This window comes from Macrobrachium rosenbergii, chromosome 45 (genome assembly GCF_040412425.1).
Source record: "Macrobrachium rosenbergii isolate ZJJX-2024 chromosome 45, ASM4041242v1, whole genome shotgun sequence".
Taxonomy (NCBI): Eukaryota; Metazoa; Arthropoda; class Malacostraca; order Decapoda; family Palaemonidae; genus Macrobrachium; species Macrobrachium rosenbergii.
The window spans coordinates 22,770,782-22,791,233 of record NC_089785.1 but is presented as its reverse complement, the minus strand read 5'-3'; the positions used below and the strand labels follow the sequence as shown (position 1 = coordinate 22,791,233).

At 36.4% G+C, this 20,452-nt stretch overlaps 1 protein-coding gene across 20 annotated transcripts in view; it reads right to left on the bottom strand.

Annotated features, from left to right (window-relative positions):
* subdued (anoctamin 1) overlaps nucleotides 1-20,452 on the bottom strand; it is a 56,119-nt gene that overhangs the window by 3,662 nt on the left and 32,005 nt on the right. For all 20 annotated transcript variants that reach the window (XM_067088659.1, XM_067088661.1, XM_067088664.1 and 17 more), the window contains 12 exons: nucleotides 16,470-16,630; nucleotides 16,194-16,356; nucleotides 14,976-15,208; nucleotides 14,056-14,216; nucleotides 12,518-12,750; nucleotides 11,379-11,543; nucleotides 10,799-11,002; nucleotides 10,400-10,637; nucleotides 3,002-3,207; nucleotides 1,781-1,953; nucleotides 1,508-1,613; nucleotides 420-485 (listed from right to left, as the gene is read on the bottom strand). In XM_067088659.1, the coding sequence (XP_066944760.1) occupies nucleotides 420-485; nucleotides 1,508-1,613; nucleotides 1,781-1,953; nucleotides 3,002-3,207; nucleotides 10,400-10,637; nucleotides 10,799-11,002; nucleotides 11,379-11,543; nucleotides 12,518-12,750; nucleotides 14,056-14,216; nucleotides 14,976-15,208; nucleotides 16,194-16,356; nucleotides 16,470-16,630 (2,109 nt within the window). The remainder of the gene's footprint in view (nucleotides 1-419; nucleotides 486-1,507; nucleotides 1,614-1,780; nucleotides 1,954-3,001; nucleotides 3,208-10,399; nucleotides 10,638-10,798; nucleotides 11,003-11,378; nucleotides 11,544-12,517; nucleotides 12,751-14,055; nucleotides 14,217-14,975; nucleotides 15,209-16,193; nucleotides 16,357-16,469; nucleotides 16,631-20,452) is intronic.

The window sequence follows — 20,452 nt, the reverse complement described above, 5'->3', positions numbered from 1 at the left end:
CCTTGGTAAGCTATGAAGGAGGGGTAGTTAGTAAAGGTATTGTATTTGATAGTTCTATGCTATTTCTTGCTAGATCTATGGTACTATCCTCATATAGTAAACTAATTCTCCTCTTCTTCTAACAAAATGGAGAATAATTGGGGTTTTAAAACATTTATATTTATACGCAGTTATTTTCAACCTTCCACACAGGTATAAACCAAAACACTGCAATGTCTTACACAGTACATGAGGAAATTAAAATTCTGCTTCAAATATAAGCCTTCACATTACATAACATTTCTATTGGTACAGTATAAGGGAAAACTTGAAAAAAATCTTACGAAAATGTAATCTTTCACTGCAATAATGCAAAATGAGGTAATCTATAATTTAAATGTATTTAGAACTGCAATATGGGAACAGCGAGGAACCCTTACCTGAAGGCGGAAAGGTACGTCAGGGACTATCCACTTAATGAAGAGTATGATTAGACAAACCACATTCTGAAACACACAAATGAACAATTGGAATGTCACCCAAATAGCAGAGAGATATTGCAAAGCAACAGCCAAGGTTTCGATGGCAGATAATCTCTTTGAAATATCATACGAAGGGGCAATATTAAGGAGTAATGACATCTGGTCTTGCTGGAGTGTTCCGAGCCCTGTATCATGTCCAGATAAAATTCAGAAAAAAACGGCACTCACAGATGCTTTCACCTTCCCCACATGTACCATACTAATTCATGCTCACTGTAACTTTAAGGTCGATTATATATGTAGACTGGATGGTATCCAGAAAAGGTTGACTACAAATATATAATAAAGTTGAAAATGTAACAATAGGATGACGTCTCCAGAGCTTTTGGGATGGTACGCTTCCTCTGCCTTGAAAACACGGAGTTTCTAAAGAGAATTATTAATTAAAGGGTAAAGAAATTTCTATCTTAGACTAACTTCAGTGCATTATTACTGTCCTATGTAATACTGTTGTTTTTCACTTTTAGACACTACAATAAAGTAGAATTAATCATCTTCAAAATACACCCATACCCAGCATTATACTATACCGCAAAATATAAATTCACATGTAATAAAAGAAAATTATTGCTACACTCATTACTGGTAAAGCAGAAATGAGTGTTGAACCATAGGTGAATCTTGTGACCTAAAATCTCAAGGGGTCAACAACAGGTCCTTCAAAAGAGCCTTGTGAGGTGCAAAGAAAAATTTCCTTTAGCCCTGAATCCCATGTTTTTAAATGACTGGGATAAGACCTTATGTTTATTATGCATATCATCATCTGTAAATTATTCATAAAATACTTTAGAATTCAATGATTAGATTCTCATGGTTAAGCACTGAAAGGTTAATACATTATACTCTTGAAAACATTATGGAATTTTCATCAACATACAGTATAACTAAATATCTGCTCAATACCCAGTGCTGGTTTTGTTCTTGTGAACTCAAATGAAACTCAATATAGTGCCTTTCCAAATGTTTAAAACATTAGCCGTACTTACTTCAAATACAACAACAAATGCCAGTCTTGCAGCCAAAATATGCCAAAAAATAGGAGCATACTTGTACTCGTCTGCTGTTCCAGGGGGGTTACGATAAGCTGGGTACCTACATTCCAGAAAAGACACAAGTATCAAATCCTACAATTCAGTACAGATGTGTTGGATAAACAATGCTATTTGTGCATATGGTAAGAGAAGACAACAAAAGTATAGTGATAACTAGGGAAGTCAGGTTCACTAACGACTCTAAAGACGACTTTACATTAAGCGTACCTGCAAATCTGTGTCGTCTCTGGAAATCTGGGACGGAAGTGGGGGTCATAATCCCCAATGTCGAATAATGCAAGTGAGTGGTTCAGGAATCCATCGAGGTTGTGATTCCGCGATACCACGTGGGTGTAAACAAGTTCTGGGATGAAGTTGGACGTGAATGCGATGATAAAAGCCTGTTGGTAAAAGCAGAATTTTCATTATAATCACAGCAGATTTTTCATACTAATCCATTAATAGTCAACTGTCTTACTTCTGCCCTAACAGTCTTCCAGTTACACCATTTTTCAGATCCAGGAAGACAAAGACCCCACTGCACATGCCTACACACACCTGTCATAGTCCTCCAAGCTCAATCTTCTATGTGACTTTGTGGTGTTTCAACATAATCTGAGTGTTTTTTCTAGAATTAGCACTATTTCTGTTACATGATGTGACATTTATTTTCATTCATTCATTCTCTTCGTACTTTTTCTTCATAATGATGGTGACATAAATTTCTAAAATAGTTTGAGTTTTGTTTCCTGGGCTCGTTGGGTCGCTTAAAACAGAGTTACTGAGAGTCTGGTTTTCTTTTTCATTTCTGTAAGTAATTACCATAACTCGCATGCACTCTGGGGACTAATTATTGGAGTTTCCATACCGGGCAGTTATTTTACTGGCTTACAGCATGAACATCTTCCGTAGTACATTTTAGTAACTGAAACTTTTGATAGTACACACCTGCTTTTTCTTGCCCAATTCACAGCAGTAAGTTACCTTCAGTCCTCCATTTTCTTTTCTTATTATTTTCTACAATGACACATTTTTCATGCTTAATTTGAGGTTTTTGAGTTTGTTTTTACTGCTGACTGAATTTGACAACTGTCCCCATTAGTTTCACCAAACAGTTAAACAGATCAGTTAGCTTAATTAAAAGAAAAAAAATGAAACCTTAAAAATATATGATAACTGTTCTCAGTATCTTCATTGAACAGGTTAAACGTATCAGTAAGCTTAATAAAAATAAAGCTGAAATCTTAACAATATATGCTATGCAACACAGACGCTACAATGAATGAATAACCAATAGTATTCACTAAACCTAACTGGCAATTAACACAGGACTAATAACAAGAAACCCAACATTAGCTTCCATAAACACACACTTATTCTGAAAATCAAACATACGTCCGCAACAAAACAAGAGGACTAACGGTCAAAAAAGGAACGTCAGGTACTCACATTAGTCACAACCGCAAGCTTCCCAATCGAGTCCAGGATTTTGAACCAGATGCCTATGTCTTTCACTCTCTGCGACACTGGGCGTCTGAAGTGTGTCAGCAGCTTCTTGGCATCCAGCCTCATCTCAAACACATTATTCAGGAAGGCAAAGAGCGGAGCCAGAGGGAATGACGACACAAACACCGTCACAAAGCCGTACTGAAGAACTGCGGAGAATAAAATGATAAAAACATCAGTCAAACCATTTTTGCCATCAAGATGAACATTGTCCTCAATTACACTTCTCCAATTTGATTACATTATGACATATATAGTACAGCATTTAAAAGTACGTATACCCAAATGTTAATGTTAGTCAAATCACTCAAAAACTATATTACTCAGGGTGAAACAATTCATTAATTGAGTTTTCAGAGATCAGTAAATGTTAAGGATCACACTGGGTAAACAACTGGACTTTGAAAATCTGTTCACATTTCTCCCTAATTCTGATTTTATTCACCTTAAAGAAACTACCAAAAAATATACATTCTAAAGCCAACCAGGATTACGATTACTGTTTCCAATTGCCAGTAAACTTTCTGCACATTTATCTGCAGAGGAAACTTGTACCCTTACTGGAATTCAAAAGGCTCCTGTATTGCCCAGTGTAGAGGGGAATATGCAATACAGTGCAGCTTCCAACATTTCACAAGAAAATGCAAATGCCTACATTTGTTAAAATGCAAATGTGTGAACACTGGGCGTTAATCAAGGCAGAGAGAGAGAGAGAGAGAGAGAGAGAGAGAGAGAGAGAGAGAGAGAGAGAGAGAGAGAGAGAGAGAGAGAGACCCATTCAGTACCTCCTTATACCATTGAAAATAATCTACAAATCTGACATATAATTCTAAATAATCTACAAATTTGACAGATAATTCTATATGTCGTCAAAAACGGTATAGCTTTACCTGACCATCATAACCTACCATTCTGATTCAGTAATTGCAGGCTGAGATGGGGGTTACAGACCACGCAACTCCATACGTTAGGTATAAGCCAAAAGGATTCTTAATATTCTCTCAAACATTAAAAAAAAAGACAGCATTACATTAAATACAATTATTTGAGTTTGAGGCAGAGTACCTTTCACATCTTTAACAATATTGGTATTAAGCTTAGCTTTATTTAGACTAAGGATAAAATTTTAAGACGAAACAGGGTAGCCACAGAAGGTACTTTTCATCTGAAAAGCCATGACGAATTCAATAATGATTCTACATAGAATTTTTGCTGAAACAATACTAGATTCGTGCAATTAAGGGGCTCTCAAAAAACACTGATACTCAACATTCATAGAGAAACATACAATCTTTCCTTCTGATCCACACATTTGAAAATTCAGAGACATTCCCCTACCTAACAACAAGCCTCTTGGAGACAGTAATATCTAGGTGACTTCTGTTAAAATGAGTCCATGCCAGAGTGCACCAATACCTAGAACTACAGCATGATGAAAAAGGTTCTTTTATTCTTAAACTGCCGCTTCGATCATGCTTTTAGGCTTAGGGCCAACAAAAGGAAAAAGATTGGTCCTAGGCAAATTCCAAAAATTTCTCTAATCCAAATGAAATGAAGTACACTGGCTGAAATACCTTTTTCATTACCACTACATCCTCTCAGACAGTTTCAATTCTTCACTTCAAATGTCTTTTAATTAAATGAACTCAATTATTAGTCCATTTACCTATTCTGGAAATGATTCCTTTACGGCAGTACTTTTTCTTTCTTCGTAACCTATAGTTATAACATTAACGCATGAAGCAAAAATCGTTTTAAACGGGTTGACTTCATGAATCCTCATTCTGTCAAACTGCTGGCCTTCATGGAAATGACTCGCATCTGCATGGGTCATAAAAATGATGGCAAACTGACAGATGCAATCAAATATTTTCATCCATTTTGTCCTACATGTGAAAGAAAAGGTAGCAAAAGAAAACTAGGTTATGAAATAGCAAGCCATGCACTATAAATATGTGTAATAACGACCATTTGCACAATACATAGTCTCAAACTGTGTTAGGGATTGCTACTCAATAATTAGTTTACGAAAATAAATGAACTCTGATTAAAATTCTGAAGTTGGACTGGCCTAAGACAGTGGATTTCACATGTAAATTTTGACATTACCTGGAATACTGCAACTTTCTTGACCTAACTTGACAAAAATAATGTATTTACAAGATGAATGAATGAATTATGTTTCCCAGTTAAGACAATACATAATAAAATTCTTTCTATTTGTGTAATGCAGTACTCCAGTCCTGTTTCCATAAACTATTCTAGTTAAATATGCATTCATGTGGATGACTCATGCCAGATCTATGTACTGGTGGTTTCGTACATTTAAAGTTTGTGTCGCTATGAAAGATATTTCCTTTGTGAAAGAATCTAGCCTTGCAAAACTATTTTCATTCTTAAAACTAATAAAATACTTGTCTAACCCAAGGGTTGTGAAACTGTCCTGACTTCAAAAAGTCATTGCACTGAATATATCTTGCGTTACACATTACATCTATATTCTACTTTGTTTATGATAGAAAACTAAGCTTACTATACAGAAAACTAGCAATTATCACAGAGACTGATGTTTCCTTAGAAAATGCTAATAAGAACAATAGTTATCTAAGCTGAACTGTGTACTCCATGTGACCTAACTAAAGACATGGCTTCTGGGGACAATGCTGACCACACGGCCTCATAAACTCTACATGCACATCAGGAGGAGCACCGCTTAACTGAACTTGGGCAATAGTGAGGAATCACACAGAATTCTAATATTTGCTAGGTAAAACAAATGCGGTACTTTTACGTCTAACATCATAAAGGAAACAGCGGACATAAGAACACCTATTATGATACAGACTAAATAACCACTTTGCCAAAAGGTAAATGTATAGCTTTCAGTCAGATACAGTCTTGTAATATATTTTATAGTCACATAATATATTTCACTCATAACAGAGAACAACGTACTGGAAGCTGGAAGAACACATGCTTCTATTCTGGACTAGTTTTCAAAGTTGAAACAAAAATTGGACACAGACAATTTTTCTGGTAAACCCCTTAGGAAAACAGGAAGGTATGACATCAGGTCCACAAGCCTCAATAACTCGACCAATGAATGATTGGCACACCCAAAACTCAAAGTGCACTATTTGTGAGAAGCTGAACTCCAGGGCCACCTAAAGGGTAACTGGCTAAGTTTGGAAAAATGGAGCCAAAGAACAGCTTCCTCAGGGGAAGGGGAGATATAGTACATAGAAATGAGAAACTATGCCAAGGCTGCCAAGCTGTTGTAATACAAAATAATCCTACAACAATCTCTTATAAAGACAGTCCCTGGTTATCGGAGGGGGTTCCGTTCCCGACAGCGTGACGATAACCGAAAATCGGCGATAACAGCGCTGATCCCTGGTTTTTGGTGCCACTGATAAGTGGGGATCAGTGCCGTTAAGTGGGGATCAGCGCCAATAACTGGGGATTGGCGCCGATAACTGGAGATCGGTGCATATCAGTGCTGAAAATCCAGTTATCGTCGTCATTAGACAAGCGCTGTAAAACCAGATCGCCGATAACTGGTGACTGCCTGTGTTATGAATTGTATTGAAGAGCCCTGAAACGCTAAACATATTTACTTGTATATTTTTTTTTCCTACAGGGATAACTCAAAGTCTTTGTCTAATAAATGTACAGTAATTACCTTACCTATTCCTTCTTAAATAATAATTTTAAACTACAGTACGAACTGGTCCAAATAATTCACATATTTGTTACATTAACATTCTGAACTGATTTAAAAAAGTGAAAATATAACTACCTTATCACTTGCATGTTTTTCTGTTTCTTTAAATGCAAATACATATTTGAAAGAAACAAATCAGCAAAAATGCAAAGGGTAAGGTGATTACATTTACTCAATTAATTAAAACCATTAAAGTAAAAATTACTTCATTACTGATGTATGTAGACTATGACTTTGGACCAGATAATTAAAACCTTAAGTTTTTACAGAAATTATTGGCAATAGCCACATGAAAATTAAAAAAAGGAAAAGTGAATTCAATGATGGAAATATGCAAGAGGTGCATGTATACTTTTACATTCCATATATACAATCTCAAATAACTGAGTACTGCATACGTGCTAAGATAAAAATAATATATGACTAAATTAGTCAAGAAACGATATTTCCTCTGGAGTACTCACTTGACTACGTAGGGTTAATTATTACTACTATAAATTAATTAAATTTGACTGCTTAGTCCCTTTTCTAATCTCAAGTGACCACCTGAACAAAATTTCACTGTAAGGTAGGAAGAGACCAAAGGGAATGAACAAAAATTAAAGAGGCAGAAAGAGGGACCTCAAGGTTCAAAAGACACTACGAAACCCCTCGAGTTCCGTCGGCAGTGTGCCATGCAACGTACACTGTAAGTGTTACCCAATAACATCACAATACGGTCAACATAATGAGGTTATGTCGCAGACCAAGGTTTAAGAACTTTGGCAGAGTCACCAACAGCACAAAGCAGCTAAAAGTTCTCATGAAATGAGCCACCAGCCACAACCAGACAAATACTGATCTGTTAGTAAGACATTACCTGAAAGATGGATAATCCACAACTATCCTTGACTACCTGTGCTACCTTTTTCAAAGACCCAAATAAAAAAAAAGAACTTTCGTTCGACATACATCTTACGAAACTTTTAGTTTCTGAAAAAGGGTGACAGGTCTCTGGAGTCATCACCTAAGGCCACTCCAAATCTTTAGAATGATAATTAAGGATCTCACAGGTGTGGTTGTATGCAAAACAAAACAGGAAGCGAGGCTTACTCCAAAACCACACGGGGAATGAACACTTTGTTATTGAACGGAAAAAACTTCAGGAATCTTTTTGGTTTTTTGAGCTTACCTATCTCAAGATAGCTAGGTTTACAACCATTTGGGATGAGTGGATGCCTGAGTCCTGCCATGAGAATTTGTGTTCAGACAAATGCAAACAATTTTTTTTTGCCTAGTAAACAACTGCAACTTCCTTGACAAAAATATAAAGGAATGGGGTGATATGGATTGCTATGTAAATATCTCCAAACCTGACTATTGTAAAAGAAATCTACACCTCACTAATCAAAATCCTAGTACCCCGAACTAATTATTTTGAATTATAAAGGAAACAAATGCATATTCAAATGGTTCCAAAACAAATAAAACTAACTTGAAGAAAGATACATATTCACCAACAAAATAATGAACCTTTTAGAAAACAATTTTACAACGATCTCACGAAATACTGAGGTTTCCAAATTATTTCATAAAATCATAAAATTTTTCCACTGCATACAAATGTCCTATATTTCAAGTACTAGTACATAGAGAAAGCAAATTCTAACAGTTGTGTGTACCAATATATTTGATGGAGCAGGGTTCTGTGAAAATTAAATAGCCTCACTGAAAAGAAAAATGTAAACTAGCATCACTACAACACCTAGAACTTGCAAATGTCTGTATCACTTAGCAAAATTAACAAAACTAAAAATCAGGCATCGAATACGTATCTTCATGGACAAAAGCATATGAAAATGGTCTTGAGTTTGAAATGAACAAGTATCTACATATATATTTAACATACTTTTTCAACTGTCAAAACAAAATACTGTATATATATATGGAATTCAGTGAAATATAATGTAATAAAATATCAATAAGAGTACATTAATATGGCATATAAAAGCAAGGAAAGGCATGATATCAAAGACTTCCATTATCATAAGTTGTTCCATAGCATTCTGAGGAGTCAAGAAGGACCAGGGCCAAGTCTATAGGGATGGAGGACAGTAAGCAACATTAAGTGGATGAATGATAAATTCAATTTTGCTCAGAACCATAAAAGCTAAGACCACTGATAAAGTCACAACACGACAAAATAAAGATATGGAAGCAAAAACCAACACCGATAAAGTTGTAGTAACAAAAATATTACAAATGCTTTAAAAACTACTCGTAGTCTCGAAACTTTAAATGCTATGAAACAATACACAAGGGGAAACCGAATAATTACAGTATATACAGTAGAACAACAATCATAAGCTAGATGTAGTCAAAAGCTCTCTCTCCAAGGCATCCAATGATTTGGTGTGCTCAGAAAACTGGCAAGACCTTCCTGGAACTATCTGTCAGTTTTGAGGTCTGATGCTCAAGACTGCAATGCCAACCCATGCCAAGATCTGTTTAGTTATTTACCATAGGCTCATTCACTCTAACCTGCGCGGCCGTCCCATTCACGAACTTGTCACCTGCCGCACGAAGTTCTCAAGCCTATGTATGAACTTTTGTTCAACTTCTTGTTCTTGAACATTAAAATTCATTTGCAAGACTTCTCCATTTTTCAATTGTAATGTTTCTCCAGTATTACCACAGCCCCAACAAATCATTATTCATTCACCCTTCACGTCAAGCTCGTTCACAATCTATGCTAGTTCAGATTCATATGCGCCTGTACCTAAAGGCTATCTTAATATAATCTTGTTCAAAATATACCCATGGAAATGTCTACTTGGTTTTAGGGTTTGGTTAAGGTAGGTATGTACCTTGCGCTCAAATGCATCTTTCACTCTGGGCTGATGCCATTTGCTTAGGGTACCAATTCGGTTATTATAACTGTACTTTTTACAGGTTACTACAGTAGTTTACTTTGGGTTTGGGAGTTGTTGTCTGCTAAAGATAAAAACTTGGCAGTTGTGCTAGTTTTTTTTTCATTCTTTTTAGTTCCTTCAAGTCTTTCTATTGCACTGACCTCAAAGGTCTCAGACAAAACTGACCCCAAGTTACATTGTACAAGTCTGAAGAGCTGTAATTTACAAACTTTAATGAAATAATTCATGAAAATTATAATGAAGCCAATACAATCTACAAAGAATGGGTGTAAAATGGAATCAAAACGGTTATGATTAGTCATGAAATATCAATAAAATTAGCCTCCTCAATGTTTTTTCATCAAATGCTGTGAGTATGTGCAACAACAACAGAACAACCCAATCAAGATTATGAACTGATGAAGATAAAATGGAAAATGAAACTGCATTACAGCCCAGCTTTCCCTACGAGACCCCTACACATGACATCAAAACATCCTCTTGTTAAGTGAACCACCTGATAATGCCCCTGGTGACAAGGAAGAGGTGTACCACAAATATGCTCTAATTGTCACTTCCTAAACCACATCAAAGCCAAGACAAGCAACCGGAGCATTTGTCAATAAAACTCAGCTACAGACACAACGACATAACTGTTATAATGCACACTTCACAAATGGAATTCCTTCAGTCTGGCACACCGAGTCGGTGCGAGTCGAAACTCACCCATTTCAAGGTACTCGGGGAAGAGCCCTCGCGGATCGAAGTTCACCAGCCGGAAGTCCTTTGCCCACCTTGGCCAACGGTTATACGCCTCCCTCTGAGTTTCCGGTACTGTCAACATGTTGTACCACTTCCAGAGTAGGGGAATCACCATCTCCATGCATGTGTTCATCATCTGCTTGCCAACCATGATGATAGCAAGCTGGACAGAGAGTTCTAGCAAGCATCCTCCAGGTGAACACTGTAACAAAGATACTCCTTTTTAAGCGCTTCATATACAAAACACTGTTTACAAAAGTTATATATTGCAACTATGGGATTTCACTTCTGAAGTTAACCATGAAACTGAAAATACATTCTATTATACAAAAATTACACCAGTAATAAATCAGCCTCACCCACCTCTTCTTGTCTAGAACCAAATACTCTGTTGTAATCTCCAGGATAACCGACTAGCTTGCCCTTGAAGAAGGCGATGTAGAAAATTGACGAATAATAGTTTATAAACTGTAGTAGGTAAATCTTTAAGGTCAATGAGTCATCGAACTCTGTTTGAGTGCGCTGCAATTCTAGTTCCGTGAGTCTTTCCGCGACACGTGCATATATCTGAAAGAGACAGCGGCCTTTAGCTAAAAAATTGGACTGACTTGCTTACAAATTCAAATTATTCCACACAGGGTAACTGACAAGACACAAATTGTAAAAATGACTTTCCTGCAGAAAAATTTCAACGTAATGGCAGTGCCTTGACTGCTATTGGTGCAGAGATGGTTTTGCTTCACAAAAAACAACTAATTGTAAAATAATACAGCCATATTTAATCAATTAATGGTCCAAGATGGCAACAAGAAGAGCTTATTTACAATATTTTCAAACATTTGCCAAATTTACATAATTTATACTTTGATATTAAGCTATGCAAATATAACATAGATGGGAAGGTGTGGGAAACAAAAATGTAAATTTAAAAGTAATGGCACACCTGATTAAAAATCATGATACAAATCAAGTTGATGAAGGCTGCAGTAGTTGATGTGAATATAATGGCGTATGAAGTTATGACAGAATCGCCGTGGATGCTCAGAGCTGCTAAAACAGACATGCGGTACAAAATAACCGCTAAAACAGCTACGATCGCCATCGTTACCTGAAAACACAAACAAAATACAGTACTTCACAAAGTGATATTAAAAAAATATGTAAAAAGTTCCACACATACTACCAAGTCTGATCACTTGGTAGCCATTACATCAGCTTTTGCTCCTAGGCTAAACTGTTTAACTGCTTCGTTCTTATAACGTGTTGATTATTTATATCAGTAACCTACCTTAGAATTTAAAAATAATGCTGGTGTGCAGCCTTTTAGATGCTAGATTTCTCTATAAATATCTCAACTCGATATTTCTGATTGCCATACTTATCTTCTCTATATTCTGAATATATCTCACAATTTTAATTCTCTTAATCCTTTCCTCTCTAAGACTTTGTACTCAGTACTTTAATAAAATATAAATTTATAATAGTACATGTACAAGTACTTAAAAACGGGGCTTTGTACTGTTGTAAACAACATCTCTATTATTTTCAGAGCAATCTAAGATCCCGAAACTGCAAAAATAAAAAAAAAATAAACTGTGGCTCAAAAATACATAGCAGCTGGATGTTATGCAAGATGTTACAAAAGTGAGATTAATGGTGAATAGTTAAGTATGACCACTGAATTAACATTCTTGACTCACATAGGGTTGATCGTCAATGCTTGGGGTGACACAGCCTACTAAGAGTATTGTAATTAATGAACGGCCAAATTAAACCAGCTACAAGTTCTATTAAGTTTCCATTCCTTGCCTCCTAAGCTTAACTCTTCAAAGAGGAAACAATCATGGCCCCTCCACGGCCAGAAAGAGTTTAACTGGAAGGGAGTTAAATTTTGCTGTTGTTCCTATAATGGGGTGAACTTTGGCTTCTTTGACTGGGAATATGGGTTACAAAATTAGTGATCGACTTGCTTTTTTATACTTTTGCTTACTTACATCACCTTATACTATCTATAAACATCTGTGATAAGCAAAACAGAACAAATAAATCAAATAAATTACAAAACAAAACTATAAAACTTACCAACAAAAAAACTGTTGATAAACTGATCATGACACCTGGAAATCTCATCCTCCAAAAAGGCGGCCGAGGTTCTAAAGTTTTTGTAACAATATTTACAGTCTTCTTTTTTATGTGCCTTAACCTTGCTAAATACTGTGGCCTTGGGTGCTCCTCTTGAATGTCAAATCCTGTCAGGTCCCAGCGGTGCGTGATTTCGGCCGAATATCTCTTCCACATTTCAAGAAAGAGGGCAGCTACGAGAAGAGAAATGGTCAAATTAATTTCTAAATAAAAATTTCACGTAGCTATTAAAAGCATAAATATACTAAAATGACAAAGACCAGCTTCTCCATTTTCTTACACCTAAATAATCATTATTAGAACATACAGAACAAAACAGTTACTCCTTTACTCATATACGCTGCAATTAACACAATCTGTACACCTGTAATTACGTATAAGCAAAAATATGACCAAAAACTGCAAATCTTAATAACAAATCTGAGAGTACCCAGAGTTTAATTCATTCATTACCAACATCATAGAGTCAAAGAGTGGTCCTATGGTATCAGCAAATCATTCTGCATTGGTGAAAATCTAGATTTGAACTTTGCACAATTCCAGTGAAAAATTTCTAGCTATAAGCGATATACCAATAAGCTACCACAGTTTGGATGTACCTCGGTAATTGTTTGCGCATCCAAACTGTGGTAGCTTAGTGGTATATAGCTTATAGCTAGCAATTTTTCACTGGAACAGTGCAAAGTTCAAAGCTAGATTTTCACCAACACAGACCGATTTGCTAATACCATCTGATTTATACCACAACTCTGCCAAAAGATATCCTCTCCACAAGGCAACTGATGCCTCACTCCAAAAATGAGCCCATTTTCATGACTACACTGGATCTTAGTACCTTTTTATAACAGGATAGCCTACACCCTACCAGTCGATGACAAAATAAAGACGAATATTTTTGCTTTATCATCTCCCAATGGAATAAAATTAAACTAAAAAAATAATACATTTTCTTAGTAAAGCACTATTCACTTTGGAGAGTAGTGTTTTTAAAATATTTTTGCCTGCTATCAATGTTTTTACTTTGCTTCTCATGTGCTTTAGCCTTAATTTTTGAAATTTCAGCTGAAAATACAAAAGCAAATTTATGAATGAATGATTTATTAACTTTGGCTTCATACATCAAGCTTTTACTTATGTCAATCATTTTTATTCACAATACCTCTAGTTTCTGAATGGAAAAACAATAGCCCAGATCTTCACAAAATGCACATCTTTGAAGTTAGGTCTTCAAGGGATTAATTTATATACTTTTGTTATTGTTTTGTTTTTCCTGTGGATTATCATTCAAGCGCTTGCAGAGCGCACATAAAACCTCCTGAAACTTTGAGGCCAGTGGTGCTTGTCCTGTCTGTCTCTGAATAGCAACAATTCTTCACTACGTATCAAACACAGTAACCATAATTCTGTATTAAACATACAAGTAAAACATGTAATCAAACAAAATCACGTACAATCAAACTAGCTTGTACTAAACTCACCCCAAAGTGACATAAACGCAGTGAAAAATATGGTGGAAGGATTGTCGACTAGATAGGTAAATTTGGCGTGAAAACACGTTTCTTCAAGACTCCAATAATCGCAGAAATGATCACACAGCGGGCACATGGTGATGTTCAGTTGTTTATTACAAATGTCATTGCTGAAAAATGAAAGAAAATGTCAGGGAAATTACTATAAAAAACAACTTTAAAAGACATAACTTGGCCCCATATATGAGGCCAATAACTTGAATGACAAAAATACAAATAATAAAAGCCTTAAGAGACTTTTTTCATAAGTACCAGAGCTTTATAACTGCTTGGATTAGAAGTTCTCAAATAACTTAAAATAGTTTCCCTGAATTTAAGAGGCCGATGTTTACTGTGAAAAGAAAAAGGGATACAACTTATACTGAGAACTGCCAGGAATACAGCTGTCCCAACCTTATGACCAGGGTATAATAACATGCAAGACTCGTCCTTCCATGAAGCTTGGAGGTTGGTTTGCGATCATTTCAATTTGGAGAAGCAACCAAAGCCCCCACAAGTGGCTTTGTCTATAGAGCAACCACACAACGTGCACAATGGCTTCCTTATTTATACAATTTCTCATTTTCCAATTTCAAAACTTAGTCACTGAACAATTATACATCTTCTGTGAACATGTGGTATTCTATTTTATTTATACATATATTTTCACATTTTATTTCCAATTCTTTTTATTTTTACACACATCCAATGTCATTCCTGAGTCTGAATGGACTTACGCTGCGTAAGTTGCAAGTTGCATGTTGACAGAAGTCCGAGCTAAAAATATGTAAATGACAAATACGAAATTATTTATAGCATAAACTTTTCCATAATGTAAAACTATAAAGACTAACCAAGTGAAATTTTCAATTCCACACGCAACAGCCTACCTCGGTTGGTGATCATTTATCGTCGAAACTGCGTAAATGAAGCACAACAGCCCGACAGCTGATGCCGGAATGAGCATGTATGTGTAGAAACCTAGCCACGCAAAGTACAGGCCAATCTTCACTCCAAAATACTCTTTCACATAATCGAGAGGCTGGTACTTGTAGAAATTGCGTAAAGCTGCCCACTCCTTGTACAACAAAGCACGCTCATTTCCATCGACGTGTAGGTCACCCTAGTGATGAGAAATGAGACTGGTTTCGTTAACTGCTTGGAAATTTATACAGAAAAGTTGCGTCATGTCAAATAATCCTGGGTTGACTGGTGATCTTGAAATCTTAATAGAGAAGAAATATTTTGGAAAAAACTTATCCTAGCAAAATTGAACATGGAACCAACTTCCAAAGTATTGCAGGCAACACAAAAGTTCAATTATTAGTTATTTATAGAAAAGCTGATAACAATCAATAATAAATACAAATGGGAATGATATCACACACACAGTTCAAATACCAAGCCCTAACGATGACAGCAGCAACGACTTACAATTTTAATCCAAACCCGAAGAAATTAACCTGAAATAAGTCTTACACAAAATGCCTTAGAAACAAAATAAGCCTTTATTATCTTTGCTTTATCACAGAGAATTTAGTCTAAAAAACCAGACATACCCTCTGACTGCATGCAAATGAAACAATGACCTTATATTTTTTTTTTTATAAGCTTTTGCATTTCTGTTTTAAATACACTCTGTATTCAATGCCTTTATTTATTGCATCACGTTGTTTTAAGAGTATTTTAGTGTTCTATATATTTAACTCATTCTGTAATTTATTTAACATGGATTAGATAACAGAAGCTGAGACAACAGGTCTATTTTACTGAATTGAAGTTTTTAACTTTCATCAATTTAAACTGTAATACATTTTTTATTTTGTATATTATGAAGTTATGAAAGGTGCAATGCAGAAGAATATTACCCTATTAACACATCTCAGAATAAACATATATATGAACCACATCGACAAAGCTTTAGAACCTAAAACTTCCCACATAACATGCTAAACTAGCGAGGCACACAAGTCCTTGTCAGCAACACAAAGGCAACTGAATTAAGTACAGTCCCAAACGTCACTAGAGAATATGCCTCTAGAGGCCATTAGTAACAGAATACAAAATCTTTCAAAAGTTTTTCGGGACACTCCAAGAAGGACACTAACCTCATGAATGGGATAAGCAGCATCGTAAGTACTTTCGTTCAAAAGCTTTTCAATGCCAAAATCAAAGTCGTCGCCCTCATTCTTGAACTTCTTCCTTCTCAGAATGAAATCAACGATTCGCGCCCGAACAGCGGTTGTAAACAGTTCTTCGTTGATGTCAAATCTGAAAATGAAGCCTTGATGAAGATTGCCCTCGAAAGTGCACGCACCACCACTTACTGATAATCTCTCGTTCACATATAAGGTAATGGCTAATTCCCTTAATTCCTTACTCACAAGTATTCCTTATCTCTCGAATAAACAGCCGTAAAATGTCGATTCTTGGCAGGGAAGACACCTGGGTCCAATTTCACGAAGTTGAACATTCGACTCACGCAATCCGTCATGTCATTGAATATCGCGGGCGGTGAGAATTCTAAAGGAGGCAGCCCAGGAAACTGCAAAAATAAAAGCGTGTCAAATTCTAACAAAAACTGTTCATAAAGGCAGAAGAACATTTAGACAAATTGGCACAATACATCAAATACGCTATAACTATCTGTGATGTTTATAACTTTATTCATTCTCTCCCTAACATGATGAGCATTTAGAAAAGCCAATGGGTTTACTCGTTATTTTATGAATTATCTAAGTTCTCCATATAATGGAAGGTAAAATGAGTTTAAAACTCCTAAAGGGAAAATCTAAACTATTGGTAAACAATATAAACAATATCTTAGAAAGGCAACCAAATTGTTTTTCATTCATCTTAAAGGAAACATTCTAGCATTACCTAGGATACCTATCTATTATTTAGACTGATGCCTCATATAACATAACAACAATGAGTGAACAGGATGAATCCCTCCTTGACCTTAACAACTTGCACCTGAATCGAGATGGTATCCACCGTGAAATGCAATCTTTTTCCTTTTGTGGTTCCTTAAATTAATACCACCACTATGAGGAGTCAGTGGTAAAATAAATGTACAGATTAATCATATGACCAAAATCCCAGCAAAACTTTTGCGTAAAGACTTTTCTTAACAAACTAAGGATTGATCTTCTTAATATATGTACCAAAACTGGAAAAGTAGACTATAATTTATATTGAGAACGGCAAGCGACATACCATCTTGACACAGATAATGAAAAAATGTTTTCACTATAATACACAAGTTTCTACAAATCCATGAATCACAAATAGTCTTATTCTGTGTGAAACAGACCTATTTCCATCAGTCTGAAATATCTTGGAAGAAGAAAAGCCCAACCACACATGCCTGAGATAGGTTCCCACTACAGTACCCTGCTCTGCGATGCTTCTCATTCTCTGTGCTAACCTCCAAATGGAAGATGAGGGGAAGGGAGAAGGGGACTGAAGGTTATGATTAATGGGCGTGTAGAAAAATGTGTTTTACAGTAATGTTTGTTCTTACAAATCAGCTTTATTCTTAACCACAAATATCCTTAATTGCAATTTACAAAAGAGGATGAAACAGATGAATCCCTGAAAAGAATAGTAGATTGCAATTGAACTAGTTCAGTCTCCTGGAGACAACAGACAATGGAGCCAGCTATAACCTCCAAAATCATGGAGGCTTCTGTAAGTATGGATATATAACGGAGGACACAGACCATACTATGCACAAGAGGGGTGTGAGTGGGTACAATGGGAAACACACATCTCAGTTTTTGCCAAAATTATGGGGTATGAAGTCACAGAGACGATGAGGTAGTACATGACCCTACACAAATACATCTCAGGGAATAAACAGAGATTTATAGGTCACAGAAGATGAATTTCACAAAAAGGACTTTTGGCAACACAAAATACCCTCTCTAAGAATAACAGAGTTCCAACACACATGTGATTTTGAAACCTCTAAATAAGCCCTTGCCTAAGCCACAAAGAAGTACATGAACCCTGTTTGTTGCAATATACTATACATCCAGACCATCCATAAATTGGAATATAGCCTGGTTGATGAGAATATAAAGTGGTAGTCAGGCAGATAATGACAGGGTGAACTGATCCAGCAAAGGCACCTCCAACACTTGCCACAGGGCCTTGCAGACACCTGCACAGAGGGTCCACTCTGAATAACCTGATAAGCCAGGCCTGCCAAGTGCATCCCCTACAGTCATGTAAACTCCCAGGACAAACCAAGGCACCATGGTGACTTTTCGAATTTCTGCTGGAGAAAAAAATCTTTACAACTAATAGCAAAGAGACTATGACCTTGGTTCAGCAAATTATAGTTTCTCTGCTGCCATCTGATAAGGAATGGCAGCACTGTTGTCAGTCGTTACCACGATCGAGCCCAAACAAGACAGTCATGAATGCTTGGAGGCCTAAGACTGCCTGAAGCTCCAAGTAGTTTATGAGCTTGTGGACCTCCTCCCTGGATCATACTCCTTGCACTAAAAAACTTATGAATTCAGGATCTGGTGGAACTAACGGCCCTCCCCTCCACAAATTCTGGTGGTCACTCCACCAGCAAAAACAGAAGAAATGGCTGTAGCTGGAAACCGTACAGATGGGGACATTGAAAATGCCCTTCAACATAAAGCTAACTGCAGCTACAAAGAGCAACTATGGAAGCAACTGTGAGGAACCAGCTACCTTAGGGACCCCAAGGGACCTATCTAGACCTGCCAAGACCTGACTGACGAAAGATGCCAAAAAATTTCTGGAAGGTCTTCTCGAAGCACTGAACCCTGTTCCCTCATCACCTGATCATAGTGTAAGCTAGGGTGTTAGCTACTGATAGTCATCAGTCCACTGCCTACATCTACTAAGATTTTTGTGAATAGTCATAATGAAATGTTTTTTATTAATAATAGTGCATTCTAATTTTATTTTTGTCTCTGATTACATTAGGTGATTTTTATACTGATAGAGAGTTTATGTTAGATACATTCAGTAGAGAAAGTTAGATTGTTTTATAGTTAGTACATTACCAGTGTTAGAAAGTTTAATTTTCAGTCACATACCACATTTAACTCTATAAATACTGTATTTTTTCATTAATCTAGTTCTGTAACTTAAAAAAAAAAGTAGTTTACAGGAATTTGTACAAAAAAATTAAGCACATACTCCTGAATGTTTCAGACAATTTTGTGGAATTATTTACCTCATAACAGTTGCTAAAAATACTTGCTCTTAATACATATTCAGTAATGAATATAATTACAATACAACTAAGGTACATAGTACAAATAAGTAAAGACATTTTTCAATACTTAAAATGAGTGTAAAGGTTACATATGCATCAAAGAATTAATTGTTGCGCCAAATTGATGAAGCAGTTGTTAAGCCAGGCTCATAATTACTTATTACCTACTATTCAGTTCTGTCTAAGTTTAACTAAAATACTCAGTAAGCATTATTTACCTATAATACATAGAACCTGTACATTATGACAGCTACACACACACACACACACACACACATAGCATCTGCAGCCATTTTTGCACTGGGTGTGTTCTTGTAGTGCTGTGAGTGGTGTTTCAGTGATTTTTATAACCCAACCAGATAAAAAATCATAGCACAATACACGTACAATCCTTATGTACATCGAGGTGTCAGTCCTCACAGTAACGCAGTGGAGGTGAGCATGCCACCAACCAAACGTCAAAAAAGATGCTAACTCGGCGATAAATGCACTCGACACTAACCGTGGTAGGTCTGGATGAAGCCAATGAACCATCAAATCTATGTGAATGAGGAAAAACTGAACGGTACTCCATAACGATGGGAAAAACTGCCATGATCCTAGGAAGAGGAGCAGCACAACTAACTCCGAAGGAGTCACAAGAAGTGACGCTCTCCTTCCTTTACGGGCAAGAGTGAGTCGGGCATGCTAAGTGGGTCTTTTCTCCTTACAAGGTCTTTCGAGCTGGTGTGACTTGAGCAGTTTCACACGGAGTTAGAACATACCTGACACTGATCTTCAAAGATTCAAAAATGGGTACTTGAAATCTACAGTGGGGATCTAATTTGCTCCTATTTAAACAGACAATACATACAATTGCTACAAGGACAGGGTGGGTATATACATATATATATTTAAGTTGCGGCTACATGTACAACTGGACAACACCAATAGGGAAGTACGAATCTAAAGAACCACAGAAGACCAGGGGTGGAAAGAGGTGTTATCTAACAAGGACACTGGGTTACGTCTTACAGAGGACACCATGAACAAGTACGTGAGGCAGGTGGGTGGGTACGATAACAAGTAACAAAAGAGCTGCTAGAAGTAATGAGAATGAAA